General features: G+C 40.9%; 1 protein-coding gene across 5 annotated transcripts in view; it reads right to left on the reverse strand.

Moving 5' to 3' along the window:
- Window positions 1–24,344, reverse strand: part of IPCEF1 (interaction protein for cytohesin exchange factors 1) — a 572,159-nt gene that overhangs the window by 242,760 nt on the left and 305,055 nt on the right. For all 5 annotated transcript variants that reach the window (XM_078649174.1, XM_078649178.1, XM_078649177.1 and 2 more), the window contains one exon: window positions 1,493–1,566. In XM_078649174.1, coding sequence (XP_078505300.1) covers window positions 1,493–1,566 — 74 coding nt within the window. The remainder of the gene's footprint in view (window positions 1–1,492; window positions 1,567–24,344) is intronic.

A 24,344-nucleotide genomic window follows, 5' to 3' on the forward strand; every position in this document is an offset into this window, starting at 1 on the left:
CACTCTGCCTGTGAAGACTTGGCCTTCAATAATGTGCGAGTATGGTACCAGAGACAAGGCCAGTGGGATTATGTGATTCTGCTGCTTTTTTTTTTTGCACAATTACAGATTTACAGAATTTGCCACGTCTGCTGCGCTAACCTGCAAATTTTAACAAAACAATCTTGTTTCCAGCTCAAATTGATCAAAAATTACTAAAAACGTGGCAACATGTTCGCACGCAGTGCACAGCCCTTCGCAAAGGTTAGCTGGTTATCTGTCAGTTGCTTATTTATGCATTTGGTTGCTAAACTGGTTCTAATGAAGTGACTCTTTGCCTAGACAATATTACTATTTGTAGAAATTATAAATATGAAATTTTTAAAAAGTGTCGCATTATGCTGCATAATTTCCTGTATAATTTAGTGAACCCTGCTGCATAATTTGGCGCTCCCTTACTGTGTAATTTGCTAAAAACTGAGGCCTTCAAACTGTGGGTTGCACCCCCCTGGGGGACCAGCCTCCCAGGAGCCTGCAAATGCCTCATTGAGAAACTTGGGAATGAAAATGACCTGGAAGCGCAGATTTGTTTATTTACCTCGTTTCCAGGCTGTGTTCATTTACAAGCAGCAGCTGGAGTACATGGCAGAGTCAAAGACATGATTAAAAAGAACAAAATATTCTGTAACTATTTTTGTCCTTTTGGGAACTACATATAAAATAACGTACCCCTTAGATGAAAAAAAAAATTCAACTTAATACTTCTGAGTTCTCAGTTGGTTAACCCAATCACTGCAGATGTCTATGTGAGAAGCCAAAGAGTTACAGAATTTAAACTGCAGTGGGTGCAGTGGGAAAAGGGGGTTGTGTGTATATAGTGCTACAAGCTCCCAGCCTGTAACAGAAAGCACTGTAAATGTGAATATGTAAATCCTTATTTTAAAACTGTATAAGATTGGCTGCTGTGGAATGGATTAGTCAGAACCACTGGAATTATGCGGCAGGGGAGAGCCAAATTATTCAGCAGAGTTGACGAAATTATGCAAGAAGAAAAGACAAATTATGTGGCCTATTGTTTAATAGTATTACTTCATTGTTTTGCCCTTTTTACAAATGGTAATACTATTTGGCCAAATATTTGACCTGTAAGACCAGTTTATCATCAAAATACAGAAATAGGCAAATGAACGGTGGCCAGTTTAGGGCCTGCCACTGCATGGGAAACCCATTTCGCCACATTGTGTGCTAGTAGTCTCTGGAGGAAGTGTTGTGAAGCAGGAAGGAGTTCCTCTGGCGAACTAAACAATAAAACAGGCCTCTGCCCCCAGCTTTAGGACGGGTTCCATTTTTCGTCGCGACCAGGCCAGTCCAGCTGACGACATACTCCCTCAGTCGACGGTTGTTGCAAATCCTTCCTTGCATAGACCGTTGAAAGGGCTGTCACTCAGCAAGTTTTCAAAGGATTTGAATGGGCCTCTCACAAATTGTAACTTTTCAACAAATGGCCACTTACTGTTTTTTCTTGCATTCTAGGGCTCGGTCCACGGTGAATTCTGGTAAATTGATGAAGCCTTCGGCCTTCTCAGCCTGCAAAGAGGAAGCCACAGAAAGAACAGGGTGTGAGGTCATGAGTGAAAAAAGAGAAATGTGTAATCTAGAATACAACCGTTCAATGCACTGAGAAGTTAGAACAGGAAACCAAGATGAAGGCTCTGATTAAAATCTTGCCCAGTCCTGTGCAATTACCAGTTGGACCCCCTGGGATGCAGTATTCCCACGAGACTGATTATTTCAGTCCTAAAACCACAAAAAATTCACCAGAATGTTACTGAATATATTTACCACCTGCTCTGTGCAGGTGGTAAATGTGTGCAGGCCTGTGGGTGGTGTGAGGGTTGGTCAGAGGGAGTTGTTGGGTTTCTATGGGAGGGAAATGGAAGCTTTTTTCTAGGACTGGAAGGACTGTATACGTCCATCAAATGTGGATTGAGGTTTGGCTGCTACAGCAGCCAAATTCTCACACAGTTTTTCCATATGGAATTATCGTCTGGAAAAATCTGTGAAGGTTGTGGGTTTGGTAAAACCTAAGAAGGTGTAATCAGGCACAGCAAAATGAATCCATTAAAACATTCATTCATTTTACACCACCTAACTTGTAATAAAGGCCCTAGGGGGATATTTACAAAGAATTGTCGGAGCGTGGTCTTACACCAAAAATGATAACGCTGCTCTCTGACATTTTTAAAAAGCAGGGATGCACCGTATTTACAAAAATACGGTGCACCCCTGGGCTTTCCCTAGCACTGGCACTAATAAAGCTGCCTAGTGCCAGTGCAGGCCCCCTTGCGGCATATTGCAAGGGTGTCTGCACTACAGGGGCGATTGTTTATGTACAGGAAGGGACAAGGTCCTGTGCATAAACAATCTTGAAAGGTGATTTGCTCTTTTTATGTGTGTTGTATTCTGCAGCACACACAGAAAGAGCGAAAAACTAGGAGAAATTAATAATTTTTCTTCGTATTGCCTGTCTAAGAACAGGTATTTCCTGGTCTTTGTTTTTGGCGCTGCCCCAGCCTTGTAAATATGGGGCAGCATAAAAAAGCAATGGGTGTTGCAGTGGAACGCCTACAGCACACCCATTGTACGCCCCTTTCACGCTAAGTGAAGCATGAAAAGGGGCCTAATTTGCAATGCTTAACATGGCTTAACGCTGCTCTGTAAATAAGGAGAAGGAGATATCGCCAATAGAGCATCCATAAAAGTGACATTTTGGGGGCGATATCCCCATGTAAATATGCCCCCTAGTGTCTAATATATTCATTACGTGTCTTTAAAACTTGTATATCTGGTATATTTATGGCGTTTTTACAGTATCGGGTGCCCTGTTAAGTTGCAGGAAATCAATTGATTTATGAGCACTAATATATTTGGGAGCTTGACTATCAAAAAGACTATCTGCAGAACACAGCACTGGATGTTTGCAAGTGGTTGCAGGTGGTAGGCAACTAAACTCATTTTTGGGCACCGGGACTTATTTCACATGATAAGACTTTGACCCAGAGAATGAAAGAGAAGGACAGAAAGAAGGAGGAAGAGAAAGATAGCACAACTGTGACAAAAAACAGACAGCAGGAATTCAAAAAACCTGCAAGAATGAGGTAGAAAGTTTAGGGTGAGTGGAAGAAAGAGGCATGTGATTGAATCAAAAATTGGTAACCTTGGTATTCAGTACAGTGGCATTCATTGGTCGAGGGCTCCTAAGAAAAACTTTGGGCTGCTGCACATTTTTTTTTTCAAATTAAGAACTGTTTCAAGTTAATTTCATTTGTTTAGATCATCGCATTGTATGCAAAACAAACATATAAAAACAACAATTTACAATAAAACATCTTAAAATACAATCCAATATCTTCACATTGTATTGCAAATAATTCATGGACCTCGCAAAGTTGCAGTTGTCTAAAATGTGGCAATAAGATGCATTGGCAAGTAAGCCTTGGTTGAACCGAAGTGAAAAGAAGGGGGAGGGTAGGTTCTCAGAGGCAAGGCTCGAGTGTGGTAAATTTGAGAAACGGAAGGAAGATGTTCTTCCTCCTTCCACTGAAGATAGGCGACGCTTGTCTCCGACTGAACTTGCCAAGCTCTGCATTCTAAGACCCTACGCCGCTCTGAAAATAGAGCTACCGCCAATGCTTGTTGTCCACAAAAATCTGGTCAATTGTCCATAGCGTGGACTTGGAAGTTTAAAATAAGGCTATCAGAGACCCTACAGCGGAGATGAGGTGTGGTGCCACTTCGAGGCTCGTGAACCGAGAAGACCTGGGCCGGCTGCCATCGCTGCTTCTCTAGGTGACCAAAAACAGAAGGATTCTGGGAAAATCATTGTATTGCGCCATGCAATAGCTCCTCCCCTGTAAAATAATTTGATGACGAAGAAACAGGCTCAATACCATGAGTGTTGGAGGAAAACAACTAGGCCTCATGGACAATGCAGCTATGTGCACATGGGCAGGGCTTCCATCTTATGTACAAGGAAGGAGCTAATAGGACTATTTGTTATTCTTATGTTTTGATATGAAACCATTAAAAAACAGACGTGTCTCGCTGCAGTATTCATTCCACATTGTACTTGTAAACAAAGTGGATCACCCTTGATTGCATTATGAAGCTTTGAATCACAACATACAGCAGAACAATACACAGTTTTATCACATTGATTAGAAGGTCCATGTTAACTCTAATTGCCTCTTTAAAATTGGGCTTATAGATTATCCTTTCAAATGGTCCTGTTCCACCTTCTCTCAGAAGAGCAAGCACCAGGCTGATTGATGGTTAGCTGCTGGAGCTGGAGCTGGTAACTAGCTAATTATTATTATTATGATTTTTTTAAATGTATTACATTTTAATGTCGGACTTGCTGATTTTAAAAGGCGTTCATAAAAATAGTTCGAAACGCAAAACAAAACATAGCAGCAAAAAATCATTAACCAAGAAGGGAAAGCTGTTACTTCCATGCACATTCAAATGACTCACAGCCTTGCAAACAGGTTGCATGTTTGCTTTGCATTGAGACAAAAGGCAATAATTTCCCTTTCGTGTGTATACCATTATTTTCCCATATTTCACAAAAATGATCATGAAATATGTTATGTTATGTGTATTTCTTTTGCGCATAACCCACCCGGGAGGATATTCTGGCGCTAAGGGCAATATAGAAAATCCTCCAGAGAGAACTGTGCCCACTACCCTGCTTTATTTATAAGTATCGACCCAGATCTTCAAAAGCTTATCTTCAGTTTCACCTACGTTGAAGTGAACATTTGTGGCAACTTTATTTAACGAATAACCGGATGTTATATCTCCCAAAATAAAAAATAAAAAAACATAGGGGAGGCAGCACAAGTCAGCATTGTTCTTTAAGAGCTGTCGACTAATTTTACCATGTGCCCCATCATTGGGCAATAGTAATAATATCGGAAGTTATTAATGGGAGTCTCCAGTATTTCACAGGTCTCCTCGATCTCACATAGCCCACACGAAGTGGCCACTTATGGAATCAATGTTGCTAAACCAAGACATCCACAACATAAGTGGTTAACTCAGATCTGTGTTGTGGACACCCTGGAATCTCCCCAAAAATGTTTGCCTCCTTGTCAATTGTTTGAACTGATTCGTCATTTCATGTTGTCATTACCGCAAAGTTGTCTGCGTAAGCCAATACGTTTGTAACGGGAAACATCCTTTACAACGCAACTTTTACCATGCAGTGCTATTACAACGCAGGTTTTACAACGAAAACCATTACAACACATTGCGCTGGGGGGCGCTCTAGGATAGGGAATAGATTTAATTTACTATCCAACACCTTCCTTAGTGTCCACGGGGACTGGAGTTGGAATAGTAAATTAAACTATTCACTATCCAGCACCCCAAAGCGCTATGCGTTGTAATGGTATGCGTTGTAACAGCATGCGTGGTAAAAGCATGCGTTGTAATGTCATACATCCCTTTGTAACATTCTCCATATAGTCAACCGGTTATATTCTGTTCATATTTAGCATTTTTTAAATGTACAGCTGCATATATAAGACAAGTAATGATGTGGAATGCGGATACCCCTGTCTTGTGCCACCATTAATAAAAAAAATATCTTGACTCTTTAACCAAAAGTTATATTTTGGATTCAGGGGTCTAATATACCTTATAAATTGGAACCTGAGATCGAGCATCATCAGCAGAATCTAGATATAGGCGCATGTAACTCATTCAAAGGGCTTGTCTGCTTTGAGCAGGATCATCGCCATAGGGCTGCATTTTGCATCCGATACATCAGAGCTAGTGCTTAACTATTGTGATCCATTGTCCCTCATCCTGGGATGAAGTTGTGTTGCCATTGTGAAACCATTTTGGCTATGACCCTGCCCAGCCTTTTTGCCATAATTTTCTAATATATTTTTTAATCATGATTCACTATTTATTAAAGATAGCAGTCTATAAGATTTTGGATTTTCAGGGGTTGTATATATTTTTTTAAAACACTATAGTAATGGTAAGAGTTCAAGATTGCGGGAGAAAGTATCCTTGCTGAACACCCTGGCTGGAAAAAAAATTGTGGTATAATTATAAAGTGAAGCTGAACTTTTTTATATATCTCAAGTGGTATTAGGTCTAGTCTGACAGCTTCTCCAGAGGAAAGTGAATTGATGACATACTGTATTTCAGGGAAAGTAATTGCCCAGTAGTATATACTTTATTGTTTGATTAATAAAAATCATTACAATGGTGAACATGCATCCATAATAAAACTTATATTAAAAATAGTTATTAAAATATTTACATGTGTGCCATCACGATGTGAACGAAAGATAAAGTTCATCAGAAAATGATTTAAAATCCTAGAAACCTATTTTTTTTATAAAAATGTATTAACTTGTCTAGACAGTACGACCCCCCAGGGAAAGTAATTGGTTTTCTCAGCATTTCCCTTTCTTCTTCAGATAAGACATTCAGCTTTACGAATTCTAGGGTCTCGGATATTAGTTCTATGCTCGGAGTGCAATATTCTTTTCATAAATCTTGATAATTAAATACCCATGTTGTATCATGAGGACATTCTATAAATTCTCCTTTCTTATTCCATATTGCACCAATTGTATTTGTTGTCCTATTTTCTTTTTTTTTTTGTTTTAACTGCCAAGACTTCACCAATAACCTCACTGTATTTGCAGGACTGTCCTATATTTGTTGCATCTTTTCTGGCCAGTTCTTGGTGATGATTGCTCCGCACACCACTCCTCACTGTGACTATTTGCTCTTGAAAACTATCTGCACTTCAATCTCCCAAAAACTACGGGCGAGAAATGCTCAGCTTTAGGTGCCACTAATTTTGCACAATCTATAATTATTTGTTCATGTATCTTTTCTGTTTTTCTTATAGACTAGGTAAGAGTAGCCTCTCAAATTCCTGCTCTAATTGCATCTCAAATTATATGACGAGCCCCATGTCAGGTACCCCTGCTGCATAATTTCAATATAATTTGAATCCTTAAGTAGGAATCTTTCAGTGGTCCATGTGAAAATGAATTTCGGTACCAGTACAAGAGAACAATGGTACAATATAACAATGGTTTTGTTTTATATTATTACTTTATAAGTTGTAGCTACACTGGCTAAGAAAAAGTCTAAGTGGATATATTTTCTTAGGTGGATGAAAGGATAGCCAAGGTCAGGAGATCCAGATTCTGGCCAACAGTCAACCAAACCATGTATTTCGAACCATCAGATACATAAGTATAACATTTTAGACGTAGTCTGTTTTTTCCTTTCTCTGCTTTCCCTGCCTCCAAGTGTGCAATTAAGAACACTGCATATTATTTATAGAGCTGCCCAATGTCATAATTCTGTGGTTACAAAACGAAATCTATTGTTTCACTTTGTTAAATGTTTATGATGGAAAAAAAGAAAATAAACAATATCTCGTCCATTAAATAAAAGGCACATTTATGCACGCAAGTTGATAAATAGGCGGACAAATGTAATCAAAAAATATGTTGCGTGGAATGTTGTTGAAATATCAGGGATTTAATTGACAAACACTACAAAAAGGTTATGTTAGGGCTAAGAGTAACTCATAGTTATAGATGAGTCATCAAACCAAAACTTAGATTAATTAAGCAATATTTACTTCCATTCAAAGTTATGCTCATGGTCGCATGCATTATGTTATATACAACTTAAATGAAGGGTAATGCCACCCCAGAGTTCTCAATAATGGGAGAACTATTAATTCCATTGGTGGGATAAAGGGCAATAACACATGTGATGCAAAGGATCCTCTAATATATTAGGATTTACCAGAGGAATCTGTATTCAGATTCTCCTGGTTATCTCTAATGTTGCCCCAGATGAGCAAAGTGTTTTCTAAAATTAAGTTGGTCTAAGATTGAGCTGACGCAGACCTTTATTTCCTTGCATCTAGAGCACTCACTAATAAAAATGAATGGTCCTCTTAGATCATGTGCCCGCCTCAAATCAGAATTCAGAATTCAGAAAGAAAGCTAATCCTGCAATCCATCCTTCTTTTTCACTCACAGGACCTCCACACCATCATGTGGGCCCCTCCCCACCAATGTTTGCAAACAATAAGCTTTCACATGAAACTACTGTAGCGTTCTGCCAGCCCAAGCACTCACCAATAAGTATGCCACACATGGAAATTAAGTTTACACATCTTTATTTTGCTGTGTCTAAATCAGAACTCCACAATCTAAGCATACCTTCAATCCATCCCTCTAACGCTTATGTCACAGGCCTACAGTATACAGTGGCAACCAAAAGAGTTCTAGCGTTCTTGTATTACAAGACACCATAACTACCACTTCAATGCCTAGCCTCCAGAGGTCGCCTGGTTGTCTGGATTTCTTTTCTAAGGTAATTTACCCTGTTTCTCTTGCCTCATAGCTGCTTGTCCAGGCAGACCCAACACAGGTGCCTCAACCAAGGGCCAAAGCGGCAAACAACCTGTGGATACCCCATGCTTGGTCCAGGAAAGAGATATGGTCCAGAAACCTTTCACCTGCCTTCACCTGCCTTCAAGGTAAGCTAGTGTGTGATTTGCTGCCTCATTAACCTTCACAACCCATATCTGCACACAACCAACTATCCACACATGTCCTATTCTCAACACCTGAAATATTCACTCTCTTACACTCACTAGTGTTCAGTCTGCACAAAATAGCACCTTTGCCACTGACATTTGTGACCTTATATCTCACAATAACATCGATATAGTCTATCAATGGAAACTGGCTCATCGCACATCTTCTACTGTCTACTATCGGGGCATTCCATATTGTGTCATTATCATCCACCTACCACACCTACCCAACACACCTACACAAAACAGAAAATGGTCTCACCATCAAGCACAAAACCACACTCTCTGTCACCCCTTTCTGCCCTTTGCACCCTTGCTGTTGAACGCCCCTCAGAGACGTTAACCCTCTTGCCCACTCATTCCTTTACCTTTCACCTCCTTTACATCCCCTGACTATGATAAAAAACGTTCTCCAAGATTTTCTAACATCATCACAGCAAACCCCATCTCTAATACTTACAAAATATAACAGGCTGATGTTCATGCTACCTACGAATCGCCACACAAGAAATCTAGGAAAAATTTAGTAGTGGATGTCTCCATACAAGTTTATGCCATCTCAGTTATAACTACCACACCCACAATCTTAGAAACATCCTTCACCTCATCCTCTTTGTTTGCTCCCGCGCTTGTCAGTTGACAACTTTTCACAAGTGACTGAACCTTCCACTCTGAATTGACCTTTTATTTTATGCCAGCCAACCTAATTCAGAAACAGCCAAATTTGATACAATTATCTCCAAGAATTGTAAAAATCTTGCCTACCCACACCATTTAACAGATCTTGACCAATCTACCCCAAACATTAACACTGGTGACATATTTCTTGACAAATTAGGCTCTACCTTCTATTCTGCATCAATTCACCTATCTGTGTCAAGAAGGTGAAACCAACACCTTCCATACACATTTCTCAATGCCAGAAAAGCTTAAATCAGGACCTTCCTGTTGCTGATAATGGTGAATTAGTTAGTCATCATTATACAAAGCAACCTCATATAATGCCATAATCCTCTCTTCCTGTCTCAAACTCCTCCTCCCTTCCAGACCTCATTAAAACGGGCCAAATACTTCCCATAATACAAAATTTCACTTGAGTCCTGATGACCTCTGTTTGACCAGTCATCCTTAGGGTGGTTTCCCCCTAACTTTCTGCCTTCCTCATCATTTTTTATGACATTGATTTTGTGGCCTTAGAACTAATCAGTGCTAAAGTGCATGTACTCTCTCCTATAAACATGGCATTATTGGCTCATATTCAATAGGCATATTTAATTTAGTTATATGTCCCTTGTAGTGTGCACTACATGGGCCCACTGCCTGTAAATTAAAGGCTTCTTGTGGGTTTTCATTACAGATTATGGCACCCACTTAAGTAGCCCTTTGATCATGGCTCAGGCCTGCCATTGCAGAGCATGTGTGTGCATGTGTGTGCAGTCTTAAACTGCCATTTTGACGTGGCAAAATAAACTTTTTGTTCCAAACAAAGAAGAGAGTAAGGGAGTTCGTTCACCCAAAAGTGAACTAGAGACTTCTCCTATTCCCCTGGGAGGAGATATGGCAAAAACAAAGAGAGGAGTATCCACTATGATTTTGAAGAACAGACGTATCTGGAGGACCGGTTCTTGGCAAAAAGAAGGAAATTCATCCTTTTGATAGAAACCCCTCACTCACCACCTAGTGGTGACATGCTTCATCATCGGGGTCCACCTTGGCGTCCTAGCGACACCAAGGTGTGCTGCAACACCTGGACTACAGTGGAGCGGGTTGTGGCTGTAGGTGCAAAAAAATGTTAAAAATTGTCCTGGTTGTACTCAGAAAAAGTAGTTTTATTTTTAGAGCAACTAGCCGAGCTAGCCGAGCAGTGGACGCGAGGAGTAGGTCGACTCTGATCTTACCTGCCTGAAACTAATTTGTTATTATACAGGCATTGACCCTACGCCCTGCCCGTTGAAGCGCAGAGCACTCATATTTGAGTCTCTTTTTTACCCGCCAGCTCACTTATTTTATTGAGCGGCACTCACCACTGGCAATTTTTGCCAGTAGGCACACAGGGGATCAAGGACGGGTGTGCTTTTTAGGGAGCACGCACCCCCTGTCCACCTGTTTTTTCTGGTCCTGACGAATACCGGGCAATAGCCCTTATGGTAGAAACATGTTGACCACTCAACACATATAGAGATCCCTGGGTCGTAACCCTCCCTACCAGGATCTCGCCAGTATTAATTTTAAAACATTGTTCAGTTGCTCTAAAAATAAAACTACTTTTTCTGAGTACAACCAGGACAATTTTTAACATTTTTTTGCACCTACAGCCACAACCCGCTCCACTGTAGTCCAGGTGTTGCAGCACACCTTGGTGTCGCTAGGACGCCAAGGTGGACCCCGATGATGAAGCATGTCACCACTAGGTGGTGAGTGAGGGGTTTCTATCAAAAGGATGAATTTCCTTCTTTTTGCCAAGAACCGGTCCTCCAGATACGTCTGTTCTTCAAAATCATAGTGGATACTCCTCTCTTTGTTTTTGCCAAAATAAACTTTTTGCCAGGCTCAAACCCTCCTTTTTAATGCATATAAGTCACTCCTAGTGTAGGCCCCGGACAGCGGGGGCAGGGTGCAATTTTTTTAAAAAGCAGGATTTTGATTATAAGTTTCACATGTCTTCGTAATGAAAAACTCTTAAACTTATTTTTCACTACGATATCAAAAAGAAAAATACATATACATATACATCGTTTTGAAGGATACAAGGACGGGCTGCCAGGATATAGGAGCAGGGAGGCCGAATTGAAGAAAGAGGATAACGACAAACTTACGAGACCACCCCCAGGTTGTCAATCTGTCCTCCGCTAAAGACGGACCATTGAAAGAGGATTCAGACTGAAGCGACTTTCCGCCTAGCTCATATGGTAAATTACCGACAACAGCGTTCACAATAACGGTGGCTCCTCCTGGCAGGCAAATCCAGCGAGAATACATCTCACTAAAGATATGTCCTGAGGGATACAAATAGATGTAGATGACATCAAAAGGAGCATTGACTTAACTCCTAACCCGTGAGAGACTGCACACTTTGCAAATTGAAAACAGCATCCTGTGATCTGTCAATCATCCAAAAGCCTATAATAACTTTTAGTAATCAGCACTCTCCAGTTGAGCCATGAACTCCATCTGGAACAAGAATCAGTCCTGAGGAAGGTGTACTAAAAGAAAACCGAAACGCCGCGTCGACTTTTTTGATTCTTCGTGTCTTTTATTTTGTATTTTATAAAAAAGTTTTTATTAAAATGTCTAGTGTGATATGTTTTTAATGCTTTGATTCGAATAAATGTTTTGATTTGAATAATGAATTATAAATTGACTGTGTGAATAAATCTTATAACAGTGTTTTACCAAACATGTTTTGCGACAAGTCTCAATGATTATTATTATAGTCTAAAGTATTGTCTGTAATTTGTTAAAATCTACGATTGTCCCTATTGTGATACTGTTACAATCCAGTGTGTGAAGATAACTTGAATACACCATATTGTACCTTTGCCTTTCCCGCCCACTTTATGGCATGCTGTTCTAAGCATTACACCCCTACTAGTAATACTGAAATCGGACATATCCTTTACTGTCCATTTAATTGGGACTTTTTTCTTTGAACACTATCTTCCCCCCAGTCCCTTACAAGTCTGTGTGGGGTCCTCCTTTTCTTTACATTTACTTTTAGAACGTTGCCATTTTCTTGCCTTAGCTATTTGGTGCCTGCAGCCTGTCTCTAGTTAACTGACTGGGTGTAGTTGGCAGTTGGCCTTTACGTATTCCTCCTAGACAGCCACACATATTGGGAGCTTAGGTGTGGCTGTGTGGGCCATCACTGACAGAATGGGAGGGAGGAGCTCGGCCCAGAGTCACTTACACCTAAATAGGCTGTATCCTGTCCCCACACAAACTGTTGCATACCCCGTGTAATTAGTCTGGAGCCAGGGCAGGGAAGGCAGGGTATCTATGCACTTCAAAGGCATGCTTCTAGAACCATTGGCCACCTGAAAGGCAGAAATGTGTATAAAAGAAGAATCTCAGACACCTCCACTTCAGGAGTATTCCCAAGTAAAATGTCTACATTGCCTCTGCTGCATGGATTGGATCAGTCGCAAAAGACTCGTATCGTAGTCCCTCAAGTCCTCGGAACTGATTCATCGCCCAGACGGTGTGGCATAGCGCATCCACAGCCCAGATCCTAGCATCCATCATCAACAGCAGCCTCGAGAACGATGCCAGACTCGGCATCGCAAGCTCACACCCCCTTGGAATTGATGCATCAATAGCTGTTTGCCGCATTTCCGATGTCGAACTACACCTCGCAAGCCCTGCTGATGGTACTCCTGACGACGACCCTACAGGGCCTCACATCTCTGCCTTGCTGCATCATGGAGCAGATGCACTGTTTCGCCATCTTCGATGCAGATCCACGAATGCTCTGCAGCCAGAATTTAAGGTACTTTATTCAGCTGGCCAATCTGGGTCCCTGTAATTGGCCCACACTTTGTTTAAGTCGGTTTTAACTTGCGACTTCGTCCCAGTCAACACAACCAGATATCTCCAATGCCGCTTTGTGTTTCTTGGTGCTATTTTCAATCTACATTTTGGAATTCAATATCTCCTGTTCTGCTAATTTGATGTTTGTTGTTTTGGTCTTGTTTTATTTATTAAAAGGTACTCTATTTTCCTAAACCTGTTGTGGGCTCCTTTTGTAGTGTGTCTTCACTGGTTTACTGTTTGAAGTGTTGCACAAAAACCTTGCCTGTATGTTAGGCCTGACTGCTCTGTGCAAAGCTACCAAGGGGGTTAGCACAGGATATGTTGGGGTTTGCTTGTGCTGTACCCTGACAAGGATTATGCTGCTTGACCCCAGGTCAACCAACAATCCAATTTATTTGAACCTTTCTAATTAGTGAGGAGGTCTGCGCCCCATTACTAGGAGCTTATTTTCTTGTCACATAAATGAGGTATTGGCAAAGACAATAGAGATCACTTGTGACACCAGGGTACAGATCTATCGGCTGTGCCATTGCTTGTTTTCCAATTGTTCATATCAAAAACAAATTTAAGATGAACGGTCATGCATGAGCAAAACAAAAAACATTCAAATATGTACGCTGTGACAGCATGTGCAAGGGTATAGATAATGGCCATCTTGGAATGCTATTTAGGACAACTTAGAACAGGAGGAATGATCACGTTCCTATTCTTTTCATACTTTCTGCTTTTTTTGGCAGGCTCAGTTTGTCAACATAAATATCTTTTCACAGTATTATTGTTATTCTAAAAGAATTTCATATTGCAAGAGGAATGGATGGATGGATGGATGGATAGGTTTTTATATAGCGCAATATCACCGCCAGGTCTCAAAGCGCTTTGCATTGGGAACCCGTCCTGGTTTTTCCCTGTGAGATAGCCCCTACTGGGTATCCCCAAGGTGAAAGCCAGGCATCCCGCCACGGGGGGCCGTAGTGGAGATTAAGCAAGCTATTGCCCAGAGTTGCAGAGTGTGAACCTGTGATTCGAGTAGGCACCGAAGCGAGAATTACCAAGTCCGTGGACATTTTTGGCTCAAGACCCTGCCTCGTCGGGAATTGAACCCTGGTCCCGGGTCTGATCTCAGCGTCCGGGTCTGCCTCCTCTAAACAGTGAGCTACACTTCTCCACGAAGCACCCTTTGTGTCACAGTCAAAATGCATTAGAAAGTTATTAAAGGAAGATTGATTAAGAAGGAAGAAGCTACAAGAGCTTCAGGGATTATTTGGAACAGTAGCTCCGTTAGTTAGTAAGTTAGTTGGTTAGTTAGTTAGTTATATGATTATAAAAAGCCTGGAGCACACCAAGAAGGACACCAGAGTGGTGTGCAATTATAGACAGGTTAAGCAAACATTGGAGCAAAGCTACAACAATTGGAATCAAATTAGAATAACATCTGGTCTGCATGCCTTAGTGGAGAAAAAAAAGAGGGATCCGAAGTAAGATGATTGAGAGAACATAGCAGTCTGTGAAGGCAATCTACTATAAAGCCATGCAGGGAATTCAGCCAGGCATCGACAGAAGTGGATGTGGTTCAAAGAAGGATTATAGCAGAGCATAGGCGTGTGCCTTGCAGTAGAGGATGGGTGGGCTCCAATGAGGGCAATTGTTTTTCCTTCCAAGTTAGCATGCTGTCAAGAGCAGAAGTCCTTTGTAAAATGCACGCATGCTTTTGGGCTGACCTACAAAGACAGCATTTTATCAATCTAGCTGTGACAGGAATAGGGTGTGATCAGCCTTCAGAAATTAAAAAGTGGAATGGATGACCACTAAATTAATGTGGTGCTGCTTCTTTAACTATTGTCAATAGAGAAACCTTAGGATAGAATTGATTGGTGTCATTTTAAACTCTTTGTATTTTTTCAAGCCCCAGGTGTAGCAACAGGCAAGAGATTTAGCTGTGCTTTAATTTCAAGGTAAACACTGTCCAGTTGTAAGAATCAACTGTAACAATTTGTGGAGTGTGGTCTTGGGTTAAGCATTGATTCAAACTGATGTAATATTGGACCGATTCAAAAATAGAGTCTGTGATTGGCACTCGGGGTGACCTCTCTAGTATGCCTAGGTACAGGTGTTTTTTTTAATCACACATTCTCCTCTTATATTGGAAGCAATTCTAGTGTTTCAATAATTCCAATAGTATTTCATCATGTTTAGACATTGAAAAAACCAAAGCCATGGCCTGCACAAGTTTTGCTTGGGTTGATAATTTTTCCTGAGGCTTTTTCGAAGCTAGGACCATGCTGAAGACAAGCAATACAAACATTTGAGACTAAAAGGAAAGTCTTTATAATATGAGAGTATGATGGAAATTTTGGAAAAACACTCTGTGCCTGTGAGGTATGCATAGCAAACCCCAAAGTGGTACACCGCAAACATCAGGAATGGCCATATCACATTCTGAGAATATTCTTGTGGATATCAAATAAAGCATATGAGAAGCAAACCATAATTCATGAACATCACACATGATGTCATACAGGAACATGTACTTATGATCATTATCTTGATTCTTTAGATAAAGTAGAACATAAACTCAATATTGAGGAATATGACATGCTAGAGTTGCTTAATATTAGGAAGAGTAGTAATGAAATATTAATTATACAACTTGTCGGGTTAGCTTTAATCCCGCCTGTACTAGTTACAGACACATGTATGTGTTTTATCCTGTGATGTAAATATTCAAGAGATTTTGAGTCCATACTAATCATCACTGCTAGTGGCTAATTTGTGGTTCTCTAAGGGAAAATGCATGTATGTACTCGTACTAAAAAAACAGTCAATATGGGGAAAATGCAAATATTGATATGAACATCTTAGGGATTTAAAACAGAGGTTGCATACAGTGAAATTAAGAAGCTGAGGTGTGGGTTGGGCATCCTGCTTTAACTGAACCTCAACATTTTCCTTGTCATTCAAAAGAAAGGCCGACATTTCATAATCGTGTATTAATGCCATAAAAAGTAGTAAAAATAAAAAAAGCCATGTTGATGCAGGTGGTGCCATAAGTGGCTGTGTCATTAATCATGTTGTCATTCTACACTCTTGTATACGGATAGAACTGCCAATAGGCAATGAATGAAATGTGGGGAAAGTATAAATGGACAAGTATCTCACCCTCTACACATTTGTAGGAAAGACATTTGGATGACAACAGATCTGCAGATGCTTGAGCATATGTGCATGAGAATCACAAAAATGAAACTCAACCCCAGCTGTGTCCATAGCTCAAGCTACTATTCACATAACGTTTCATACCATCTTCTTTAACACTATCTCCTGAAATTAGTTTAGACATATTCAAAAGCACCCCTTTTTACATGGGATTCAGATTACACAAACCTTCACAAACCTTTTTATAGTTTGAATGAAGAATTCACAACAGCTGTAAAATGTTTACAGAACAAGAAGTGGAAAGGTGGCAGCAATTCCTGGCTCGAGAGACAGGATAAAAGAATGTTTGCTTTATGGGACTCGTAAAGTAACTGTTGCAATATCCATGAAGGCAGACTAGATACAAGAAACTATTTTGAGCAGACACAAAATGATCCTTTCAACAGCTCTGTTGCAGTATCACGTCTTGTCACACGCCGAATGTAAGCCTTTTCAGCAGGCACCTTGACCCACTGAGCTATTGTACTGTAAATGGAATCTAAAACATGCAGACAGCACTTGGAGCATAACATTCTCTTAAATCAAGTATGAGTAGCTCATCCTGGCCTGTTCTTTCATTGTATTTTGGTACTGTAATACTTTGTGTGTAATGGAAAAACCAAAATGACTTGTTTCAGTTTGCAAAGAAAGCTCTGGATCTCAGTGGTCTGCTCACACATGATATGGGACATCTTAAGACCTTTTTACTAGGATTAGAACCAGAGACTGGCATTTTGCATCAGATTTCTCAAGTTAGTCTATAAGTAGAAGATGTGAGTAGCTCATTTGCTTTTTTGTGTTTTTACAATGCATTCTGGGGCTTGTAGTCTTTCATTAGAGATGGGGGAAATCTGAGAGCCCTGGTTAAACCCGATTTCAGCTACTAGCCACTTAACCAGCCAGGATAGACTAGGATCTGCCATGTTAAAGTCATACAGCAGTTCCTTGGCAGGATCAGTAACCTAATGGGCTGCCTTACTGCAACATATATAGGGCCATATGTATCACCAAACTATTTTGCATTTCTCAAATAGCGAATTTTAAGGAATCGCTATTTAGGAATTGCAAAATGGTATGTATGAAAAAAAACGGTTTTTATTTGCGATTCCTTAAGCTTCCTTATTTGCGAATTCGCATTTTGCGAATTCGCAATTAAGGAATAATTTCCATTGCATTCCTATGGGCCAGGAGGCCCATAGGAATGAATGCAAAATATTTCTCAAATTGCGAATTCGCAATTTGCTAATCGCAATTTGAGAATTATTGCAAGGGTGCAGGGGTGTCTCAAAGACACCCTGCTGCACACCTGAAAAGAACATGTGTGTGCATATGGCGCACATACATGCCCTATGGGCATGTGTGTGCATCACATGCCACCTTTAAAAATGCCAAATTGTGCATTTTTGGAAGAATTCGCAAGTTACCATCAACTACAAGTTGGTGGTAATTTGCGAATTCTTAACCAAAATTCGCAAGCCAAAAATGCTACATACATAGCATTTAAGGAATCGCAAAATTGCGATTCCCTAAATGCTATGGAAAAATAAGGAATCGCACAACTTAGCAATTCCTTATTTTGGGAATGTTTCATACATTCCAAAACATGCAAAACGGCCGTTTGCGAGTCGCAAAGGCCGAAATTCTGCGAATTTCGGCCTTTGCGATTCAAAAACGGCTTGATACATATGGCCCATAGTACTGTATTATTCTATCTGTCGCCTAGCCTCCAACTTACCTCTCCCTTCCCACAAGCACTGCCTCTCCCACCCAGCAGCTTTCTTCCCCCCTTAACAGAAGAACCATGTCTGAAGTTTGCCAAATAGTGACCATCCCCCACATTGGTGATTGTATTCTACCCACTGTGGTTCCCCTGCTAAGCCTCTGCAAGGCTGTGGCTGCCAGACCCTCATGCACTACAGCCTGTCTTCCTCTTGAAATCTGTCCCCTTGTATCTATCTGCCTACCTCCTGGATCTTTGGGGTCCCAGAAATGTGCCCAAATTTGGGATAGGGTACATTTCCAGGAACCATGTTCAAACTGTCTTTGATGCACTAATGCAGGGATCTCTATCCTTTTCTGTAATAAGAGCTACTTCTGATCAGTGAAAATTGTCGTGAGCTACTAAAGGCCAAGCAACTTCACATTTTTCCGAGAGTCACCCATGCTCACCTTCATTGAATTTAAGCCTAATTTCGCAAGACAAAGGAAACACTTTCCACATAGGATCACAAACCATAGAAAACACTTCCAACCACCCACCCTACACATGCCATAGCTTGCTGAACATTGTAAATCAATGCTTCAATGCTTACATTAGCAAGCACTACAAAAATGATGCATGACAATGCATCACGTTTCTTCATTATCAAATAAACAAAGGGAGAAAAATGATGTTACAAATTAATACGTAGTATTTCCTTTCATGTCTGAGCATTTGCAGACCATTAAAACAACAACGAATGGCCGGTATTTGGAAAGGTGGTAATCCTAGTTTCACTATGTGCAGTGTTTTATTTTTAAATGACAATGCATGCTCATTCCCATAATCTCATGAAATGAGCGTTTCTACCAACATCTCTGTTTTTAAAACAAAAGGTACATATTTTCCCTGGCACAAACCTGAACCAGGAGCTTCCTTTTATGTCAATTAATCATGGAAAGAAAGTTGCTGGCCCTGGTTTGCGAACTTGCAGCTAGCTCAGACAGATGCAATTTTTTTTTAAGTCTGAGCCTTGTTTTTAGTTTGAACTTTAAAATAACCCCAGACAGCTGTCCAGTAAACAAAACCGTATTGATTATCACAACAATTGGAATCACCACATGGCAATGGAGAGGTATATCCGTATTATGAAATGGGAATAATTTTATTTTGGAGAAGCATCTCATTTTAAAATGAAGAGTAGTGGATATAAAGCGCAGTGCCAGCCCAAGTTAAAATTGTAGTGTCAATTTAATTAGGCAGTGTTTCTCACTTATTTTTTATTTTGGGGAAGCATTTTATTTTCTAACACGGATCATTATTACTTGATACTTTTGCAGTTTTTATATCGAAAAGTTTTGGAGCACTTCACATGTGCACCAAATGCATTCCACTATGACATATTCACTTTTTAGGCATTTACCCAGAATTACAGTATGTTGAGACAACGCAGAGACTCAAAGACAGTTCCCCATTTACAAAGACGGCAGCTTAGACCCTAACGGCACATCCTCTCCACTTGAGAAGTTAATTGATACTTGTGCTTAAAACCTTACCCTTCAGTTGAATGTCCAGGACCTCAATAGTACAGCCATCAGTGATTGACTCGAGCTGCTGAACTGTAATTACAGAAGTGCATACGAGTATAATGACCAACAATGCACAAGGTTTGCCTGTGAAGCCTGTCCATAGCGCTAATAAACAGCCCACTGACTCCCCACGGCTTGTGAACGGCTGCGCACTCTCAGCGGGTTTCAAGTTCATGGCCCTGATTACACCTTATTGAAATGAAAAAAAATGCCCGGAGGGAGCAGCATTAGTAGTTGCTCCCTCTGGGTGGGAGCACTGCCGGCTTTGGCTAAATGCGGGGAGCCAACAGGGCTCTGGGGATGGGGTCCCCAGGGCCAGGCCCTGTGACCAACTGATAGGCACTGCCAAAGGACGTGTGCAGTGTGAGGTTGGATTTCTTTGGGGGGGTTAGCCACAGGGACTGTCCGCAGGCCAGCCTTTGTGGCCAACCCTCCACCCTGCAAGGCCAAAGGTAGTGCAGAGTGTGGGGTTCGCTGCATGCAGGGTTTGGCTGCAACGCCGAGCCACAGGTGGGTCCTGTTGCCATCCCCCTGCACTGTACGACTGAAGGCCCTGCGCAGTCTGAGTTTGGCTGCCTTTGCAGGGTTTGGCCACAGGGCCTGACTGCAGGCCAGGCATTGTGGCAAACCCACCACTGTGCAGAGCCAAATGACGTGCACGGAATCGGGGTTGGCTGCATGCTGGGGGTTGCCACAGGGTCTGGCCGCTGGGGAGTTGGATTTATGTTTGGTAATTGAATATTACTTTACGTTAACAAAATAACTAAAAATGCTCAGAAAAACGAAAGGCTAAATTAACGTTATAGTTGGTGATATGTAACAACATAATTTTTGAACTCTAAAAACCACAGGAATTCACCAGTTATGGTTAGCTCAAGTAACAATTACTCATGCCCTATGGTAACTATAACTGATGCCCTCACCATGCACTGCTTATTGCCCCACATATTCCATCACTCATGACATCTTCTATGACATCATTGATAATATCACTACAACATCTGCAGTGAAATTATTGATGAGAAAACTGTGCATGGCGGGCATGAATTGTAGTTTCTTTACAGCTTTGAATTGGTAAAATACCATTCACAACAATCTGGAATAAATAAAAGCAACCCCTGACATGTTTTGCTCTATTTAGAGCCCTTCAGATAGGTATTGCTTTGTCCAGACACAAGGCAGCATTCAGTATTAGTCAAAACAATATCCTTTCCGGCTTAGAGTTCCACATGAATGATACAAAACAGGAAGCAAGGAACACTAGGTTGTTCTCAACTTTAGGAGGAGAGCAACTCTTAAAATGAAGCAATCTGCTTACCTCAAATGGCTGGTTCTCTAGCAGAGTTTTAAGCAAACACGCACACCCAGAGTAGACAGGAGGGACAGCGGCAGGTTCATGGAACATGGGCAAAAAGTAGAGACCAGGGGCATGCACACAGACATCGGAGGGCAGAGGGAAGGAGAGTAGGGGCAGCAAACTAAGCACAAAGTCTAAGCAGAAGTGCAATGATGGAACATATAATTGTGCTACAGAGGGCAGGAGGAGTGGGCAGGGACATCAAGCTAAATTGAGGGCAGTGGCATCATATCGGACCATGCAGGGCAGGAGGGAAGGGACTCGTGCATGGACTCGGCCAACAGAAGGTATGAAGCAGTAGGATGGGGCAGCAAGCTAACAGTTCAAGGCAGCAAGAAGGGCAGTGGAAAAACAATGGCCACACAGGGTTGTAATGCATAAAAGCCGAAATGCAAATGACATAATTGTCAGAGTTTACTAATTAATGTGGTTTTCTCTTCATTGTTCAGTAATGCGTGCACAATCGTGCTCACAAGAGGCATAGGTAAACCCCCCCTTTCGTGGCATTTCAATGGTAAGAGCGGCAGACCCTGATGCAGAGGTCTGGCCCGGGACCAGGGGTCAATTCCCGCCTCGGCAGGTCTTGGGCTCAATTTCCTCGGACCTGATAATTCTCGCCTCGGTGCCTATTCTAATCATGGGTCCCACTCTGCAACTCTGGGCAATAGCTTGCTTAATCTCCACAACGGCCCGACAGCGCTGGGATGCCTGGTTTCACCTTGGGGGTGCCCAGGAGTGGGCATCTCACAGGGAAAAGCCAGGAAGGGTTCCACAGCGGTATGCGTACTACGCCAAGACACCTCAGGGTATAAGTGCGCTATACAAGTACGAATTCATTTCATGGCAGTTGAACTTAGAGCCATGCTATTCTTATGAAAGATACGTATCTTTGTAGAGAGATCCCACCCTGTATGTTTATAAGTGAAACTAAATCACCCCTTTCCTTTAAATAGGACCAATGTTGTATGATAGTATAAAAAAAAGTAAGAGAAAAAGATAATAATAAGTCTGTAACTATCTCATTTTGTGATCACTGTCTAATGCTTGACAAATTGAGATTTCTCATGAAGGGAGTTGTGGACCTTCGAGTACATAAACGACTAGCATTGAATAGTCTGGCTTGGCAACCGGGACGGTTTCTATCGAAGCAAATCACCAATTATCGAAGTGCAAACTGACCTGACAGCAATGTTTATTTTTATAACAGGGTTCATGAAAACTGGCTAGTGCAATTAGAAAACATCATCTCATTTACAACAAAGGCAGAGTATACTGTACAGTAAATTACAGCAAGAAATATGTCTACCTGTACTCATTGCTAAAGGTATGCAGATATTGAAAAGATTTTTTAACTTAATCTTTTACAGTGTTTATTAGTCCTATTTGCTGAATGTGGCTTTTTATACATTTTTCAGCATTCTAAGTACAAACTTTGCCAGAAAGAACCAACAGCATTGACAATAAACATATCAGTGTAGAGATAACGCGGAGAAAAATTGAAAATAGAGGTATGTGAACATCAACAAGTAATAGCTGTCCAATAGGTTCATTCTATAAATACAGACAAGTCCATCATAAAGAATAAGATACTAAGAGGTTTGATAATCTAAATTTAGGACTGAAATCGATTGTTATTTTTGTTGACATGTCGAGACATTAAAACTATGACTGAAAAAAAAATTCAGTGAAGCGTATACTTCATTTTAGAGCCAATAGAAATTGGCAAATGAGGCTTTTTAGGTGAATATTGTATATAAATGTTTTATTGTATGACTTTTTTCGCACAGACAAAAATGTTTGTGCATATTTACTGAATATGTACTTAGATGGATCATTCTTTAGTTTATATAGAAGAATTGTTTTTAGTGTTAACCAGTTCTAATTGTAAGTTACATAACGAATGAAACTGTTTATAAAGAGATTAATCACTAAGGAACCATGGCCTTTAATACTGCGTTTTTATTTAACAACTACCTTTTATTGGTTGTATCAGTAATACAATTCTGCTCAAGTACTTCAACTAAAGAATCATTGTTTAAAGTTGTATATGGCACGTGAGTCCTGAAGGCATTAGAGCACTTTACAAGAGAACCAGATTACATTACACATTTTTTTAAGCACAGGGCTTTTAAGTGATATGCTCGGGGCCACAGGATGCTTAGCCGATGTGTGACTGGAACCTGAGTTCCCAGTTCCTATGGCCACATCCCCTACCTAAGCTCTTAAATGGTAATGTTTAAATGTTATTACAATACAGGAGACTCATATTATGCAGTATCCTTTCCTGCTGTTTATTTGCATAGCACTTTTAAAGTACACTAGATTTCCCACAAACCTGCACTCATGGGCAGGAAGTACCAACATAGAAGAAATACACTAAACACTATAAATATGGGCAGTCCATACACCACAGGCTCTTTTCTTGCTGCTAAAGTCAAGTACTTGTCAAGCCTTGTACTGAAATGCTGTGAATGAGAGCGCTTTAGGCATCTTCCCCAGATTCATCAAAGTCCTGTTTTGCGAGTTTTTAAGGAATCGCTATTAAATACTCGCAAAACGGGATGCAATCTTTTTTGCGATTTCTACTGTTTCCTTATTTGGACGTGTGTGCGCAACACCAGTGTACATTACCATTTCAGGGGTGCTACAGGGTGTCCTTTGGACACCCTGTAGCACCCCTGAAATGGTAATGTACACTGGTGTTGCGCACACACATGTCCAAAGGACATGTGTGTGTGTAACATACAACATAGCAAAATGCACTAAAGTGCATTCTTCTAAGTTTTCGCTATTTACCACGTAGTTAGACTTCGCGGTAAATAGCGGCCCCAGATTGCGAATTCGCAATTATAAAATGGTTCATGAATTGCATTTAAGGAATCTCAAATTGAGATTCCTTAAATGCAATTATTCGCAATTTAGCAATTTCTAGAATTGCTATTTTTGCATTTGGGATGATGAATCCCAAATGCAAAAATAGCGCTTGCAAAGGGCCAGATTCTCAGAATCTGGCCCTTTGCGAGCCGATTTTGGCTTGATGAATCTGGCTGTTAATTTATTATAATTGCATGTTGGTATGTGCTACTTCTTGTCAGGTGGTGTTGAGAGAAGCATTAGGCGCAGGCATTACTATTTCTTTATTGCAAGTTCAATAGCTTTCTGTTTGATGGTGGCTTGTTGCCTGAGCCCTGACTGTAACTGATACAGTGTTGCTTTTGTTCAACAGAGGCGTTTGGCAGCAGAATGGCTCGTGCAGTTCAACATTGTTTCCTCAAGCACGCATTGTTGTCGGCGCTCGTCCGACCTTTGTTGTCAGCTCCCACTCAAGTTGGACGGCAGTTA

Source organism: Lissotriton helveticus, chromosome 6, assembly GCF_964261635.1.
Source record: "Lissotriton helveticus chromosome 6, aLisHel1.1, whole genome shotgun sequence".
Classification (NCBI taxonomy): domain Eukaryota; kingdom Metazoa; phylum Chordata; class Amphibia; order Caudata; family Salamandridae; genus Lissotriton; species Lissotriton helveticus.